This window comes from Microchirus variegatus (assembly GCF_963457635.1).
Source record: "Microchirus variegatus genome assembly, chromosome: 3".
Lineage (NCBI taxonomy): Eukaryota > Metazoa > Chordata > Actinopteri > Pleuronectiformes > Soleidae > Microchirus > Microchirus variegatus.
In genome coordinates this window covers 27,795,677-27,811,518 of record NC_139804.1, presented here as the reverse complement: position 1 = coordinate 27,811,518, position 15,842 = coordinate 27,795,677, and the positions used below count along the sequence as shown (strand labels likewise).

At 35.8% G+C, this 15,842-nt stretch overlaps 1 protein-coding gene across 1 annotated transcript in view; it reads left to right on the top strand.

The window, feature by feature from the left end:
* Window positions 1-4,175, top strand: part of gucy1a2 (guanylate cyclase 1, soluble, alpha 2) — a gene marked incomplete at both ends in the record, with an annotated part of 37,106 nt that extends 32,931 nt beyond the window's left edge. The window contains 2 exons of the mRNA XM_083886207.1: window positions 3,707-3,861; window positions 3,956-4,175. Of these exons, the coding sequence (XP_083742333.1) occupies window positions 3,707-3,861; window positions 3,956-4,175 (375 nt within the window). The remainder of the gene's footprint in view (window positions 1-3,706; window positions 3,862-3,955) is intronic.
* Window positions 4,176-15,842: the final 11,667 nt, after the last annotated feature.

Below are 15,842 nucleotides of genomic sequence, written 5' to 3'. Positions count from 1 at the left end.
TTTATTTATATCTGTTCTAAGTACAGTCGCTGTCAAGGTCACCGTCACTTCTAGACTGCCAGGATTGCAGGAGCCGGGGCAATAATTTGCAATCAACATCATAAATCATGACCTAGAACAGTTCTTTTGTCCAATTCGTTCTCAAATGTTTTATGAAAAAGAAACAGAGCTTATGGTTTTTTTGTGGCCGAAAGAAAATACAGTGTATATATATTATATGTACACTGTATATTCCGCAGCATTAAATGTGCGTCAATCGAAGATTAAGTTATTATATAAATATTGAGATACTGACCCCAAAAAAACCCAAACAGCAAATTTATTGATTTAAAAATTTCAACTGGATTTAAAACTGAGCAAAGACCTTTTTTTCCCCCTCACCACTGAGCACGTTTGGTTTTGAAAAATATTCCAACATAGAGAACAGACAGGACACTGCTCTGTGCTCTTCTGTGCTCCTAACATTGTCCATTTGCCTCAAAATAGAAAGGCCTTGCCAAGCATTTTGCCCTGCTCGCTCGCTCTCTCTCTCCTTCACCTCTTCATATTTCCCTAACCACTTCTACTCTTTCCATCCCTGTCTCTTTCCACTTTTTAAACTCGCTTTGTGCTCAGTTTTTATTGTCGTTATAGTTGCCTATAAATTTCTCTCTGCTTCCTTCTTATCTTGTCTTCACTTCATGTCGGTATGTGGGAGAATTATAGAGATATTCAACACTCCAGCTTGATAAATGCTGTTCAGTGAGTGCACTCAACTTCAGCCAATGTTGCAGTGTTATGCAAACCAGCATGAGAGCTGTGTGAGAGAACTGCTCAGTGGGTGAGAGACAAAGAGAGAGAGAGAGAGAGAGAGAGAGAGCGATGCAGGGACACAGAGATCAATAATATAGTGTGCAGTGAGATGTCAAGAGAGAAACATGTACAGAATAGAAAGTTGTTTTCATTTTTATTCACGCCTGGAACAAGATTTTTGCATGTGTGTGTGTTTGTTTGTGTCGATCAAAGTGCTTATCCCTTTAACACCTAAGCCTCAAAATGTCTGTCTGAGTATTTAACCATAAAGGGGCCAGAAAATGTCAATGCTTTTGCCCATTTTACCAGAATAACTTTCAATATCTGGCAGTTATTTACAATTTACTGCATGCTAATATACTGTTTTAAAGCTCCCATAGAGTGGTCCTGTCGCACATATATGTTGGTTATGGAGGTCTACTTGCATACATTAACTTGTTTTTATAGTCAAAAACCTCCTAGTTGCTGTAAATGGGTCGATAGAAATCTCTCCTCACTGAAGCTCTCGTCAGTCGCGCTGTTTCAGACTGAAATCTCACCCCCAGAAGACAGACTGTGTTGCGATTGGCCAGCCAGCGTAGAGCCTTCCCAACTGTCTTGTGATTGGCCAATACCTGGAAGTGACGTAATCAACACACCAGCTCTCAGAAGCGCAGCTCCCCCCTCTGGAACGGTGGATGCACTGCTACTCATTATCAAAACATTGTTTTAACAATGTTTAAAAACAGCGTTGTCACGACTCTCCGCCGCAGTCCCTTTTACGCCTTTGATCCGGAGTCAGACACAGAGTCAGAAGACACTGGAGAAGGATTGTTGTATTAGACTGCTTTGGTTGTACCTAGGTGTACCTAATAATCTGGTGCCTGCATGTGTGAGACGGTGCTGACTCTATAACAACTTTCTCCTCTCTTTGTCTCACTCTCTCTCCATCTCTCTAAGTTTGGCCAGAGGCTAGAATGTGATTAGTTGTCTCTGCCACTTGCTCATTGGCTCGTCGATAACCATGTGCTGTGGATGCTGCTGACTCATAGCAGGGAGGAGGAGGAGGAGGAGGAGGGGGAGGGGGGGGGGGGGGTGAGAGTGCATGAGTCTCACTTTGTCTGTGTTTTTGAGACTGAGGAATAAAGAGGCGAGTGGGTGCCGGACACAGATTTTGTTTGTATGTCTGTGAGTGATTGTCTGTCGTAGAGACAGACACGAGTATGACCATCTGTAAGCAGCTGAGCCGGAAAATAGGTCACGCTCGTTCACCTACAGTGCTGGCCTGTTCTGCCTCTCGCTTCCCGTCTCTCCAAATTTCTTCACCTCTCTAATGATGTGTAGCTTTTGCAATGATGATAAATAATCCGTCTCTCCTTTGTCTCCCATTGTCTTCCGTTCTCCGTCTTCCTCTCTATCTGTGTTCTTTCTACCTCACTACCCCCATCGCCTGTTGTTGCCATGACTACCTTACAGTGTGCTGGCATGCACATAGTGGCATTGGTTACCGAGGTGACGAGATGCTCAAGGAAATCTACTGGGTTCCATTAGCTTGCGTGTGTTAGGACGTGTGCGTACTGTATATGTGTGAACCGTATGATAGATAACCTGTTCTCAAGTGGAGATAAACAGCGCATCGTTCAACGCCGCGCGCGCTACAGGACGAGCAGCGCGTGAACGATTGTCATCAGTTCAGCGAGGTGATGTAATTCAGTGACATTCACAAAGAAGTCAGGTCTGTTTATTGTGGTAAAGGTTAGTCACCAGAGATGACAGGTTGGATTAACCTCATGCACGAACCACAGATGTGCTCGCAGATTCCAGATTCAAAGCCGAACATGATGAAAAGCTTACAAAAAGCTTACCGAGAGATGACTACCGCGACTTCCCCAGATTTTCATTATCAACTGATAATATTCTTGATTTTGTCTGTCAGAAAGACTTTGCAAAAGCTCATTTCAAAATTTCTTTTTGCTTTCGGCCACAACGGATGATCCACATTTGATTTGGCAAAGATTCATGGTATCTCTGTGGATAGGGTCAATGCAGAGTGTCCAATTAACAACCGCTTGGCTTCCCCACTTGTAAACATAAGTGGGGCTATACTTATACTTCCTATAATCTCAAGACATTTATTTTTCCTCTTACCGGACTAATGAGCGCATCTGGATAAATGCATCATCAATTAAATTTAGAAAGAAAAACAAATGTGCACATATATAAGCTGCACTTGTCTTTAAGCAGCAGGTGTCCACGTTGTCACGAGATATTTACACAGAATTTTTTCCCGTAATTTTTAATTACCGTATTACCTAATTTTTCCAAGTAGTGTAACGCAGTTGGTTAAAAAAATAACCAGCCTACCAGAAAAGTCATTGATCATCATCTTCCTCCTGCACATCAAGACCACTGAAGTGGTCTTCTTGTCGGACTTGAACAGCCTCAGAATGACTTCATCAGACACTTTCTCAGTCTCTCTTTCGTCGTCGCGCTCACTGTCCAGCACTTGAGCTAATGTTGCTTTTCGCATGCGGCCAGTTTTGATTCAGTAAGAATCTATAGATTAGCCGCATCGCTATACAAGCGGCAGGGTTCAAAGCGTGTGAAAAAAGTAGCGGCTCATAGTAAAGAAAATGATAAGAAATTACCGTATACGTATTTCAGAAACTAGAATTATATACAAATATTGAGTATTTGAGTAAATCATTGTTTTTGCCATTTACTTTGCTGTTGTTCATTGACAAACTTTATTGATGACTCCATATCAATCAAACAGCCTGCACAAACGGCGTGAACAAGTGTATGAGTTAATAATAATAAGAAGAATCACGCTGTTTGAATCGCTGCATACGTTGCTAATGCTATAACTTCTTTACCTCCCCTCTATCTCCTTTTTCCCCCTTCCACATCTTCTACCATCACCTTCGTTTCCTAGCTAAGGATAGGTATCCACACGGGCTCTGTGCTCGCCGGCGTGGTCGGGGTGAAAATGCCCCGTTATTGCTTGTTTGGCAACAACGTGACTCTGGCCAGCAAGTTCGAATCAGGAAGCCAGCCGAGGTGCATCAACGTCAGTCCCACGACGTACCAGTAAGTAACAACGGCATGTATATGTACACAGACAAACTATATTTGGTCTTGTGCACAGACCTTAATTTAGTCTTCTCTTCTCCTCTCTCCACAGGTTGCTGAAGGACGACCGTTCTTTTTCATTTGTCCCCCGGTCACGACTAGAGCTGCCCGACAATTTTCCCAAAGAGATTCCAGGGACGTGCTACTTCCTGGAGGCGGGGACGTCCCACAGTCATGCCTCGTTGACCAGCTCGCGCTCTGCTCCCCCAGCCTCTATGAGGAAAGTCTCCTACAGCATTGGGACCATGTTTCTCAGAGAAACAAGTTTGTAGGCCTCGCACACACACACAGGATGCGCATGTGTGATGTGAGAGGCTTGAGTTGAAAACGGGGCAACTTACAGTGAACCTATAATTCAGATCTTTGGATATGCAAATTAATGATGTGAAATAATGGATTCAGGCCTGTGTCAGGGCCTGTGTGATTCAACCGTAAAAAAAAAATATACACTCATTAGAGGTTTAAAAAAAGAACAATAATTCCCTCATCTCTGGTGAGGGAGACATGGCTGACAGAAGATGTCGGTATCATCAAGCCTAGTCTCATGTGGACCCTTCCCCAAGGAAATGCACTGATTAGTGGAGAAACCTAAATAGCAAACTCTAAATCTCACTGGATTCCTCAGTTCCATACCTGATGCCCAGCTCTCTCTCCCTCCTGTTGTCCTTTCTCCAAACTAGTCCCCTGACCTGGTTCTAAGGGAAACAAAGCAATGAGAAAACCTGGGGAGAGACCATTTTCATGGCTAGTGTTGCACTCGACGCCGTAAATAGAGCAAATCATGCTGAAGACTAACATTTAAACTTTTGGAAGACGTAAACATCGACACTGGCATCATCAAGTACAAGGAAGGCCGCTGCTGAAGAACTCTACGTCATCCCTGAATTAACTTTATCCGAATCATGCCATGCTTTTACCAAACCCACTTTTAACGTTTGCAGCTTGTTACAGTCGTCATTTGTCAAACCCGGGACCAGTTTGTCAGGATGGAGAGACACGAGTGAACGAGGCACAAATACGCAGAGAGTTTTGAAAGGAAAACGGCAAAAAACACACAGCTGGTCTTTGAGCCTTGTCCGCGTTTAACTCACAGGAAAATATACAACCAACAACAATGCAGCCATTTCATTGCAGGTGACGTGTTTAGGACTGAAAACGATTCCCAGCTCAGTGCCTTTTTACTGCTCAAATCGGGACAAACACACGATGGATTCATTTTCAATATTTGACGATTAACATAAGGAGCACTTATTTTACCGTAATGTCTTTTTATTTCCCTTTGTTTGAAGGTATGTGACATTAATGTGTCAGTAGCTACAAAATATGATGTGCCAAAGTTTATGAGCCACATTTTGCCCTTTGATTCGTCCAAGTTTTGGTACTTTATCCTAGGAATCCCAACTTGTGTATCTAAGTTTGAATCTCATAAATCTAGTGCTCCTCGTAGACCTCAAATATTTGAAATTATATTCATCGGTTTTTGTCTAGTTCAACCAGTAATACACACAATATAGTACTAATAATATAGTACTATTACCATATGTAGACATAGTCGCAGTATGCATGCGTTACATGGTTCAAATTTGCACACGTTATCCTTTTCGATTGCATTGTTTCTTACCACATAGATGTCAACATACAGGGAACACGATTCCCTTGCAAATATCACAGCACGATTCAAATTAAAAAACCTCTACTAGTTTGTTGATGGATAAGAAGATTCAATCAGTGAAATTCTCAGGCCTTCCAAATACTAAAGTGTAGCTCGATAACCCACACATGGGGAAGTAGAAGTAGTATTCAGGAGAGAATACAGAGGAACCTGGCGAGTTGAAGTTGTTTTTAGAAGACGTTGTTGTACTGTAATAATAACACACTTGTTGACCGAAATGTTTATACTGTTAAAAGAAGGTCCAAAAACCACATTGTGATTGTTTAAATTAGAAGTGGTTTCCACCTGTAAAAGGATGAAGTCAGCTGAACTCTTTGTACTTGATTCTCAAAAACAGCAAAATGCACTTTTGACGGTGTGTAATGGTAACATCAGAAGTAGAACTTGCTCCTGACAAATAAGGCAAAAAGTTTCACCCTCTAAATAGCATTGTGCCAACTTAGTGAGCCTCACGCCAGCAAAACAAGTAATGTGCCATATTGTTGAGAAAAGATTGGAGAAACGCAAAATAGAAATAGATTTCTGTGTCTGAACCAGAGCTGGGTTCACTATTGATTCAACAAAATTCATTTAAATGTATTTTTTCTAAACTCCTGACAGCAGTCGCATCACAACATTTCCAGCGTACACTGACGGCTATGAAAATAGATACTTTTGCTAACAAAGAAAACACAAATATATTTTTGAGAGATTTTCCGATAATATGCACCGTCCATGCTTACAATAAACATACGCATTTTATCCAACCTTTGTTCCTTATGACTTAAAGTCACTATGTTGTATATAATTAAGAATGAACTAGTCAAAAAAAAGGAAAGTTTGGAGCCTAAATTATGGAGTAGATGTCAACCATGACATCTTAAGCCCAGCATAAATTGATTTATATATATGCATACAATGTATTTTGGCTAGTAATAATTAAAATCTGTATGTGTATGAATAAAGTTTAGAGACAACATGCACTTGAAGCAGCTCAATGCCCACATTTAGGACCACAAAGTCAGATCATGCTCCTGAAACCAAAACATTTTGTGCTGTTTTAAGAGAACAATATTCTGCAACAACCGCCTGCAACATCATTATAAATGTGTTAATCGTTTGTCTTAACCTGCAATTTAGTTTTAGAGGCTTAGAACAGAAACAAAGAAAGACAAGTAGCAAAAATGTCATGACTTGTGGAAGATGCACTGCAACGTAGGCTCATGTTTAAGGTGTTAACGTCCACGTACGCCCTGCTCTCTGAACCAAGTAGACAAGATTAGATGCGTATAACTGAAAAATGGTGTTACTCTGTTAACAGTGGCCGCCATGACAGCTTTGTTTGACGGCCATTGAACACTCATTTGAATATATCACTTAAAGGTCCCATATTATGTCATATTTCTCCAAGTTAAACTAGTTCCCTGGTGTCCTAATGAACATGTCTGTGACATGCTTTGGTCAAAATACCATAAGGATGAAGCACCACAGCAGTTCAATCAGAACACTCTGTTTAGTAGTATCTCTTAAAAACTTCAGGGACAGGAAATTACATCAGCCACAGAGGCTACTGGGAGCTAACAGCAGTTAGCATTTTGGAAAAGTGATCATTTGCAGGCTCCAGCAGGCACATTGCTGTCATATATAACATGTATCCACTGGACAGATAAATCCTCTGAGTCTGGGAGTTTGTGTAGAACTCTGTGCTGCACTGTGGAGCCAAGGATAGAACTTTTCGTGGACTTCCGCTTTTCGGATACCGTCGCCCTCGCCAGCACTCTTGCGTGTTTTACGGACAAAGCGGAGCTCCGCGAGACAACAATTCTAGGAAATTAGCGCATTTGTGACGTCCCAGTGAGTGCGGAAGTCAACATCACGTGTTTTATCTCCTGTACTTAGACTGAGGAGGACCACAAAAACATGAGTGAGTCATCTTTTTTCGCGACTGGTAGAGCCAGTTGATTTTGCATAATATGGGACCTTTACTAATTCACATAAAAAAAGCATGTTAAATCCACTGTGGGTAAAACAAAAAAAAGGAAATATGCATGGACACCACTTTAGGCTTCTATCTAACAATAAAAAGGACTGAATTTCCTCGAAGTCCTTGTGAAGAAGAGTAGGTGAACGAGTCTTAAGCGTATCTGACAGTTGTGTTATTGAGCCTGAGGCAGGTTTTTTTTTACCAAGGCCTGAATTCACATAGAGACGAGCTCTTTGACTGTCACCATGACACCTTCCTAGACTCTGCACATGCGTTAATGTGTACCTAATAAAACTACTGTGGCATCCGTGTAGCGCAGGTGTCATTTACGCTCAACTTCAGCGGCGGTGGCTGAATCCTGCATCGAGGCTAAATTAAGGACGTGACACCAGCTTCTTTTTTTTTTTTATGCCCACGTAAAACCTGTGTGTCCAACACTCGTGTCTTCAAGTGAGTAAATCCCTGGCATAATATTAGACATATGGTCAGAAATTTCAAGTCTTACTGCTGCGGAGGTGTTGTTGCAGAGGTAGGGGGGTTCTCCCTCCAGTGTTGTTGTCAGTCATGGACCATTACACTGCAGTGCATGACTTACTAATACATACGCTCACCATCACAGTCAATACAGCGGCAATACAACCAAGCTGTACTGTCCAAGCTGTGTCCAGTTTGTCTCCAGAAACCTGCGTGTGTGTGTCAAACAAATTTGTATCATTTAGATCTATTAAATATACTGAAACTGTATTATGGAAATTGTAATAAAATGATATACTAGATTTCTTGGGTATAATTCACACATTTTTCCACTACGTTGTTTTCTATTTCCACCACTGCATTTGTGTTTTTATGTTTAACAAAAATCTGCCACTATCATGTAGTGTCCTTTTTTATATATTAAATAAATTTAAAAAAAAAGGAGAAGAAGAAAAAAATGCATATTTTCATTGACATTGTTGTAATTTTTCATCACATTTTAAATGATTCTTATTCTTTTTTTTTTTTAACTAAATGAACACGAGGCTGTCATTTGTACTGAGAAATAAAGTGGCTTCATATTTGGTTGTATTCCTGCCCCCCGAACATTGTGAAAAACTGTCTAGTTGCCAAGATCAACTTCCCTGCTGAGCGACAGCACAGTGGGTGTAAAGTGATGGGAAACATTTGCCTGCTTTCAACAGCAGAAACAAACATGCTTTATTGTTGTTATTCATGTCCAGGGTCCTAAAACTCCCTGAAGGATGCACATCCCATCCATTGATCTTCAATCTGTAAGCATTCATCCACATGTGGGGGGGGGGGGTCATTCTGACAATGATCGTGATTATAAACTGGGATCTCGTCACAGAATAATGTCATAATGTCAAAAATCTGGTCATCTGGTTTTGTACTTTGATGTCATGTTATGAACATATGAACATGGAGAGCTGACCCTGGACATGAACCCCTGTGGAAGAGGCTCAGTGACAGCTATTGGATTCTGACTGGCATTAAGGGCACATCTTCTGTCTTATATGCTGTAAATAAAAACACTTAAGTATCTTTCATAAGGAAGAAAAGACTGTGGCTGTTACTATGCATGCATGTGTGTGTGTGTGTGTGTGTGTGTGTGTGTGTGTGTGTGTGAGAGAGTCATAAGTAATCCACATTACCCTGTATAGATGTTAATCTTAGCTGTAATTACTCTTCTTTGAATTCAGTATGTGTGAAGTGTGTGTCGCTCACACTGACACTGAGACACAAGAGGCAGTGCCAAGATATCCCAACATCTACAGGTCTTACAACAGTAGATTAATTAATGAAATGGCTCCGGAGTGGATGGCTCTTGATCTATATCATGATTTAGGTTTATTATGTTCCCCTCCTCCAGTTCAATTACTTATCTGTTGACTTACCTGCTGTCTCACAGTGTGTCCCCAGCTTGTTTTGTTTAAAGGTTCCAGTACGTAATACAATTCCCATAAATATATTAGTATGAACGTGTTAAATTGCATTAAAATCCGTCCAACGTTGCTTTCAAACTGTGTTGACAATTTACTGTCTGCGTGCACTGTGCAACATTTAACTGGTTGCCATGTTTACTGTGGTAACAAGCAGGGATTTTCCCATTAAAAGGCAAATAAGACTTAAGGCAGAATCCTGGGAAATGTTCTATGACAGTTTTCCTCTAACTCTGTCTATATTTTACTATATATTTCTAATGATGAAAACCTTTTTGACAAATTTTGGACGACATACTAAAGTATGACTTTTTTGTCAAATTTTAGACAATAAACACTGACTTTTTGTCAAATTTTGGACAACATACTAAAGTATGACTTTTTTGTAAATTTTTGGACGACATACTAAAGGATGACTTTTTTGTCGAATTTTGGACGACATACTAAAGTATGACTTTTTGTCAAATTTTGGACAACATACTAAAGTATGACTTTTTGTCAAATTTTGGACGACATACTAAAGTATGACTTTTTTGTCAAATTCTGGACGACATACTAAAGTGTGACATTTTGTCAAATTTTGGACAACATACTAAAGTATGACTTTTTTGTCAATTTTTGGACGACATAGTAAAGTATGACTTCTTTTAAATATTTGGAATGACATACTAAAGTATGACTTCTTTTAAATTTTGGACGACATACTAAAGTATGACTTTTTTGTCAAATTTTGGACGACATACTAAAGGATGACTTTTTTGTCAATTTTTGGACGACATACTAAAGTATGACTTTTGTCAATTTTTGGACGACATACTAAAGTATGACTTTTTTGTCAAATTTTGGACGACATAGTAAAGTATGACTTCTTTTAAATATTTGGAATGACATACTAAAGTATGACTTCTTTTAAATTTTGGACGACATACTAAAGGATGACTTTTTTGTCAATTTTTGGACGACATACTAAAGTATGACTTTTTGTCAAATTTTGGACGACATATTAAAAAGTATGACTTTTTTGTCAAAATTTGGACAATAAACTATGACTTTTTTGTCAAATTTTGGACGACATACTAAAGTATGACTTTTTTGTCAAATTTTCGACATACTAAAGTATGACTTTTTGTCAAATTTTGGAAGACATATTAAAAAAGTATGACTTTTTTGTCAAAATTTGGACAATAAGCTATGACTTTTTTGTCAAATTTTGGACGACATACTAAAGTATGACTTTTTTGTCAAATTTTCGACATACTAAAGTATGACCTTTTTGTCAAAATTTTGGACGACATAATAAAGTATGACTTTTTTGTCAAATTTTCGACATACTAAAGTATGACTTCTTTTACATTTTGGACGACATACTAAAGTATGACTTTTTGTCAAATTTTGGACGACATACTAAAGTATGACTTTTTGTCAAATTTTGGACGACATATTAAAAAAGTATGACTTTTTTGTCAAAATTTGGACAATAAACTGACTTTTTTGTCAAATTTTGGACGACATACTAAAGTATGACTTTTTTGTCAAATTTTCGACATACTAAAGTATGACTTTTTTGTCAAATTTTCCACATACTAAGGTATGACCATTTTGTCAAAATTTTGGACGACATACTAAAGTATGACTTCTTTTAAATTTTGGACGACATACTAAAGTATGACTTTTTGTCAAATTTTGGACGACATACTAAAGTATGACTTTTTGTCAAATTTTGGACGACATACTAAAGTATGACTTTTTGTCAAATTTTGGACGACATACTAAAGTATGACTTTTTTGTCAAATTTTCGACATACTAAAGTATGACTTTTTGTCAAATTTTGGACGACATTAAAAAGTATGACTTTTTTGTCCAAATTTGGACAATAAACTATGACTTTTTTGTCAAATTTTGGACGACATACTAAAGTATGACTTTTTGTCAAATTTTGGACGACATATTAAAAAGTATGACTTTTTTGTCAAAATTTGGACAATAAACTATGACTTTTTTGTCAAATTTTGGACGACATATTAAAAAAGTATGACTTTTTTGTCAAAATTTGGACAATAAACTATGACTTTTTTGTCAAATTTTGGACGACATACTAAAGTATGACTTTTTTGTCAAATTTTCGACATACTAAAGTATGACTTTTTTGTCAAATTTTCCACATACTAAGGTATGACCATTTTGTCAAAATTTTGGACGACATACTAAAGTATGACTTCTTTTAAATTTTGGACGACATACTAAAGTATGACTTTTTGTCAAATTTTGGACGACATACTAAAGTATGACTTTTTGTCAAATTTTGGACGACATACTAAAGTATGACTTTTTGTCAAATTTTGGACGACATACTAAAGTATGACTTTTTTGTCAAATTTTCGACATACTAAAGTATGACTTTTTGTCAAATTTTGGACGACATTAAAAAGTATGACTTTTTTGTCCAAATTTGGACAATAAACTATGACTTTTTTGTCAAATTTTGGACGACATACTAAAGTATGACTTTTTGTCAAATTTTGGACGACATATTAAAAAGTATGACTTTTTTGTCAAAATTTGGACAATAAACTATGACTTTTTTGTCAAATTTTGGACGACATACTAAAGTATGACTTTTTTGTCAAATTTTCGACATACTAAAGTATGACTTTTTGTCAAATTTTGGACGACATATTAAAAAAGTATGACTTTTTTGTCAAAATTTGGACAATAAGCTATGACTTTTTTGTCAAATTTTGGACGACATACTAAAGTATGACTTTTTTGTCAAATTTTCGACATACTAAAGTATGACCTTTTTGTCAAAATTTTGGACGACATAATAAAGTATGACTTTTTTGTCAAATTTTCGACATACTAAAGTATGACTTCTTTTACATTTTGGACGACATACTAAAGTATGACTTTTTGTCAAATTTTGGACGACATACTAAAGTATGACTTTTTGTCAAATTTTGGACGACATATTAAAAAAGTATGACTTTTTTGTCAAAATTTGGACAATAAACTATGACTTTTTTGTCAAATTTTGGACGACATACTAAAGTATGACTTTTTTGTCAAATTTTCGACATACTAAAGTATGACTTTTTTGTCAAATTTTCCACATACTAAGGTATGACCATTTTGTCAAAATTTTGGACGACATACTAAAGTATGACTTCTTTTAAATTTTGGACGACATACTAAAGTATGACTTTTTGTCAAATTTTGGACGACATACTAAAGTATGACTTTTTGTCAAATTTTGGACGACATACTAAAGTATGACTTTTTGTCAAATTTTGGACGACATACTAAAGTATGACTTTTTTGTCAAATTTTCGACATACTTAAGTATGACTTTTTGTCAAATTTTGGACGACATTAAAAAGTATGACTTTTTTGTCAAAATTTGGACAATAAACTATGACTTTTTTGTCAAATTTTGGAAGACATACTAAAGTATGACTTTTTTGTCAAATTTTGGACGACATATTAAAAAAGTATGACTTTTTTGTCAAAATTTGGACAATAAACTATGACTTTTTTGTCAAATTTTGGACGACATACTAAAGTATGACTTTTTTGTCAAATTTTCGACATACTAAAGTATGACTTTTTTGTCCAATTTTGGACATACTAAGGTATGACCTTTTTGTCAAAATTTTGGACGACATAATAAAGTATGACTTTTTTGTCAAATTTTCGACATACTTAAGTATGACTTCTTTTACATTTTGGACGACATACTAAAGTATGACTTTTTGTCAAATTTTCGACATACTAAAGTATGACTTCTTTTACATTTTGGACGACATACTAAAGTATGACTTTTTGTCAAATTTTGGACGACATACTAAAGTATGACTTTTTGTCAAATTTTGGATGACATATTAAAAAAGTATGACTTTTTTATCAAAATTTGAACAATAAACTATGACTTTTTTGTCAAATTTTGGACGACATACTAAAGTATGACTTTTTTGTCAAATTTTCGACATACTACAGTATGACTTTTTTGTCAAATTTTGGACGACATACTAAAGTATGACTTTTTGTCAAATTTTGGACGACATACTAAAGTATGACTTTTTTGTCAATTTTTGGACGACATAGTAAAGTATGACTTCTTTTAAATATTTGGAATTACATACTAAAGTATGACTTCTTTTAAATTTTGGACGACATACTAAAGTATGACTTTTTTGTCAAATTTTCGACATACTAAAGTATGACTTTTTTGTCAAATTTTGGACGACATACTAAAGTATGACTTTTTGTCAAATTTTGGACGACATACTAAAGTATGACTTTTTTGTCAAATTTTGGACGACATAGTAAAGTATGACTTCTTTTAAATATTTGGAATTACATACTAAAGTATGACTTCTTTTAAATTTTGGACGACATACTAAAGTATGACTTTTTTGTCAAATTTTGGACGACATACTAAAGGATGACTTTTTTGTCAATTTTTGGACGACATACTAAAGTATGACTTTTTTGTCAAATTTTGGACGACATAGTAAAGTATGACTTCTTTTAAATATTTGGAATGACATACTAAAGTATGACTTCTTTTAAATTTTGGACGACATACTAAAGTATGACTTTTTTGTCAAATTTTCGACATACTAAAGTATGACTTTTTGTCAAATTTTGGACGACATATTAAAAAGTATGACTTTTTTGTCAAAATTTGGACAATAAACTATGACTTTTTTGTCAAATTTTGGACGACATACTAAAGTATGACTTTTTTGTCAAATTTTCGACATACTAAAGTATGACTTTTTGTCAAATTTTGGACGACATATTAAAAAAGTATGACTTTTTTGTCAAAATTTGGACAATAAACTATGACTTTTTTGTCAAATTTTGGACGACATACTAAAGTATGACTTTTTTGTCAAATTTTCGACATACTAAAGTATGACTTTTTTGTCCAATTTTGGACATACTAAGGTATGACCTTTTTGTCAAAACTTTGGACGACATAATAAAGTATGACTTTTTTGTCAAATTTTCGACATACTAAAGTATGACTTCTTTTACATTTTGGACGACATACTAAAGTATGACTTTTTGTCAAATTTTCGACATACTAAAGTATGACTTCTTTTACATTTTGGACGACATACTAAAGTATGACTTTTAGTCAAATTTTGGACGACATACTAAAGTATGACTTTTTGTCAAATTTTGGATGACATATTAAAAAAGTATGACTTTTTTGTCAAAATTTGAACAATAAACTATGACTTTTTTGTCAAATTTTGGACGACATACTAAAGTATGACTTTTTTGTCAAATTTTGGACGACATACTAAAGTATGACTTTTTTGTCAAATTTTGGACGACATACTAAAGTATGACTTTTTTGTCAATTTTTGGACGACATAGTAAAGTATGACTTCTTTTAAATATTTGGAATTACATACTAAAGTATGACTTCTTTTACATTTTGGACGACATACTAAAGTATGACTTTTTGTCAAATTTTCGACATACTAAAGTATGACTTCTTTTACATTTTGGACGACATACTAAAGTATGACTTTTTGTCAAATTTTGGACGACATACTAAAGTATGACTTTTTGTCAAATTTTGGATGACATATTAAAAAAGTATGACTTTTTTGTCAAAATTTGAACAATAAACTATGCCTTTTTTGACAAATTTTGGACGACATACTAAAGTATGACTTTTTTGTCAAATTTTCGACATACTAAAGTATGACTTTTTTGTCAAATTTTGGACGACATACTAAAGTATGACTTTTTTGTCAATTTTTGGACGACATACTTAAGTATGACTTTTTTGTCAAATTTTGGACGACATAGTAAAGTATGACTTCTTTTAAATATTTGGAATTACATACTAAAGTATGACTTCTTTTAAATTTTGGACGACATACTAAAGTATGACTTTTTTGTCAAATTTTGGACGACATACTAAAGGATGACTTTTTTGTCAATTTTTGGACGACATACTAAAGTATGACTTTTTTGTCAAATTTTGGACGACATAGTAAAGTATGACTTCTTTTAAATATTTGGAATGACATACTAAAGTATGACTTCTTTTAAATTTTGGACGACATACTAAAGTATGACTTTTTTGTCAAATTTTCGACATACTAAAGTATGACTTTTTGTCAAATTTTGGACGACATATTAAAAAGTATGACTTTTTTGTCAAAATTTGGACAATAAACTATGACTTTTTTGTCAAATTTTGGACGACATACTAAAGTATGACTTTTTTGTCAAATTTTCGACATACTAAAGTATGACTTTTTGTCAAATTTTGGACGACATATTAAAAAAGTATGACTTTTTTGTCAAAATTTGGACAATAAACTATGACTTTTTTGTCAA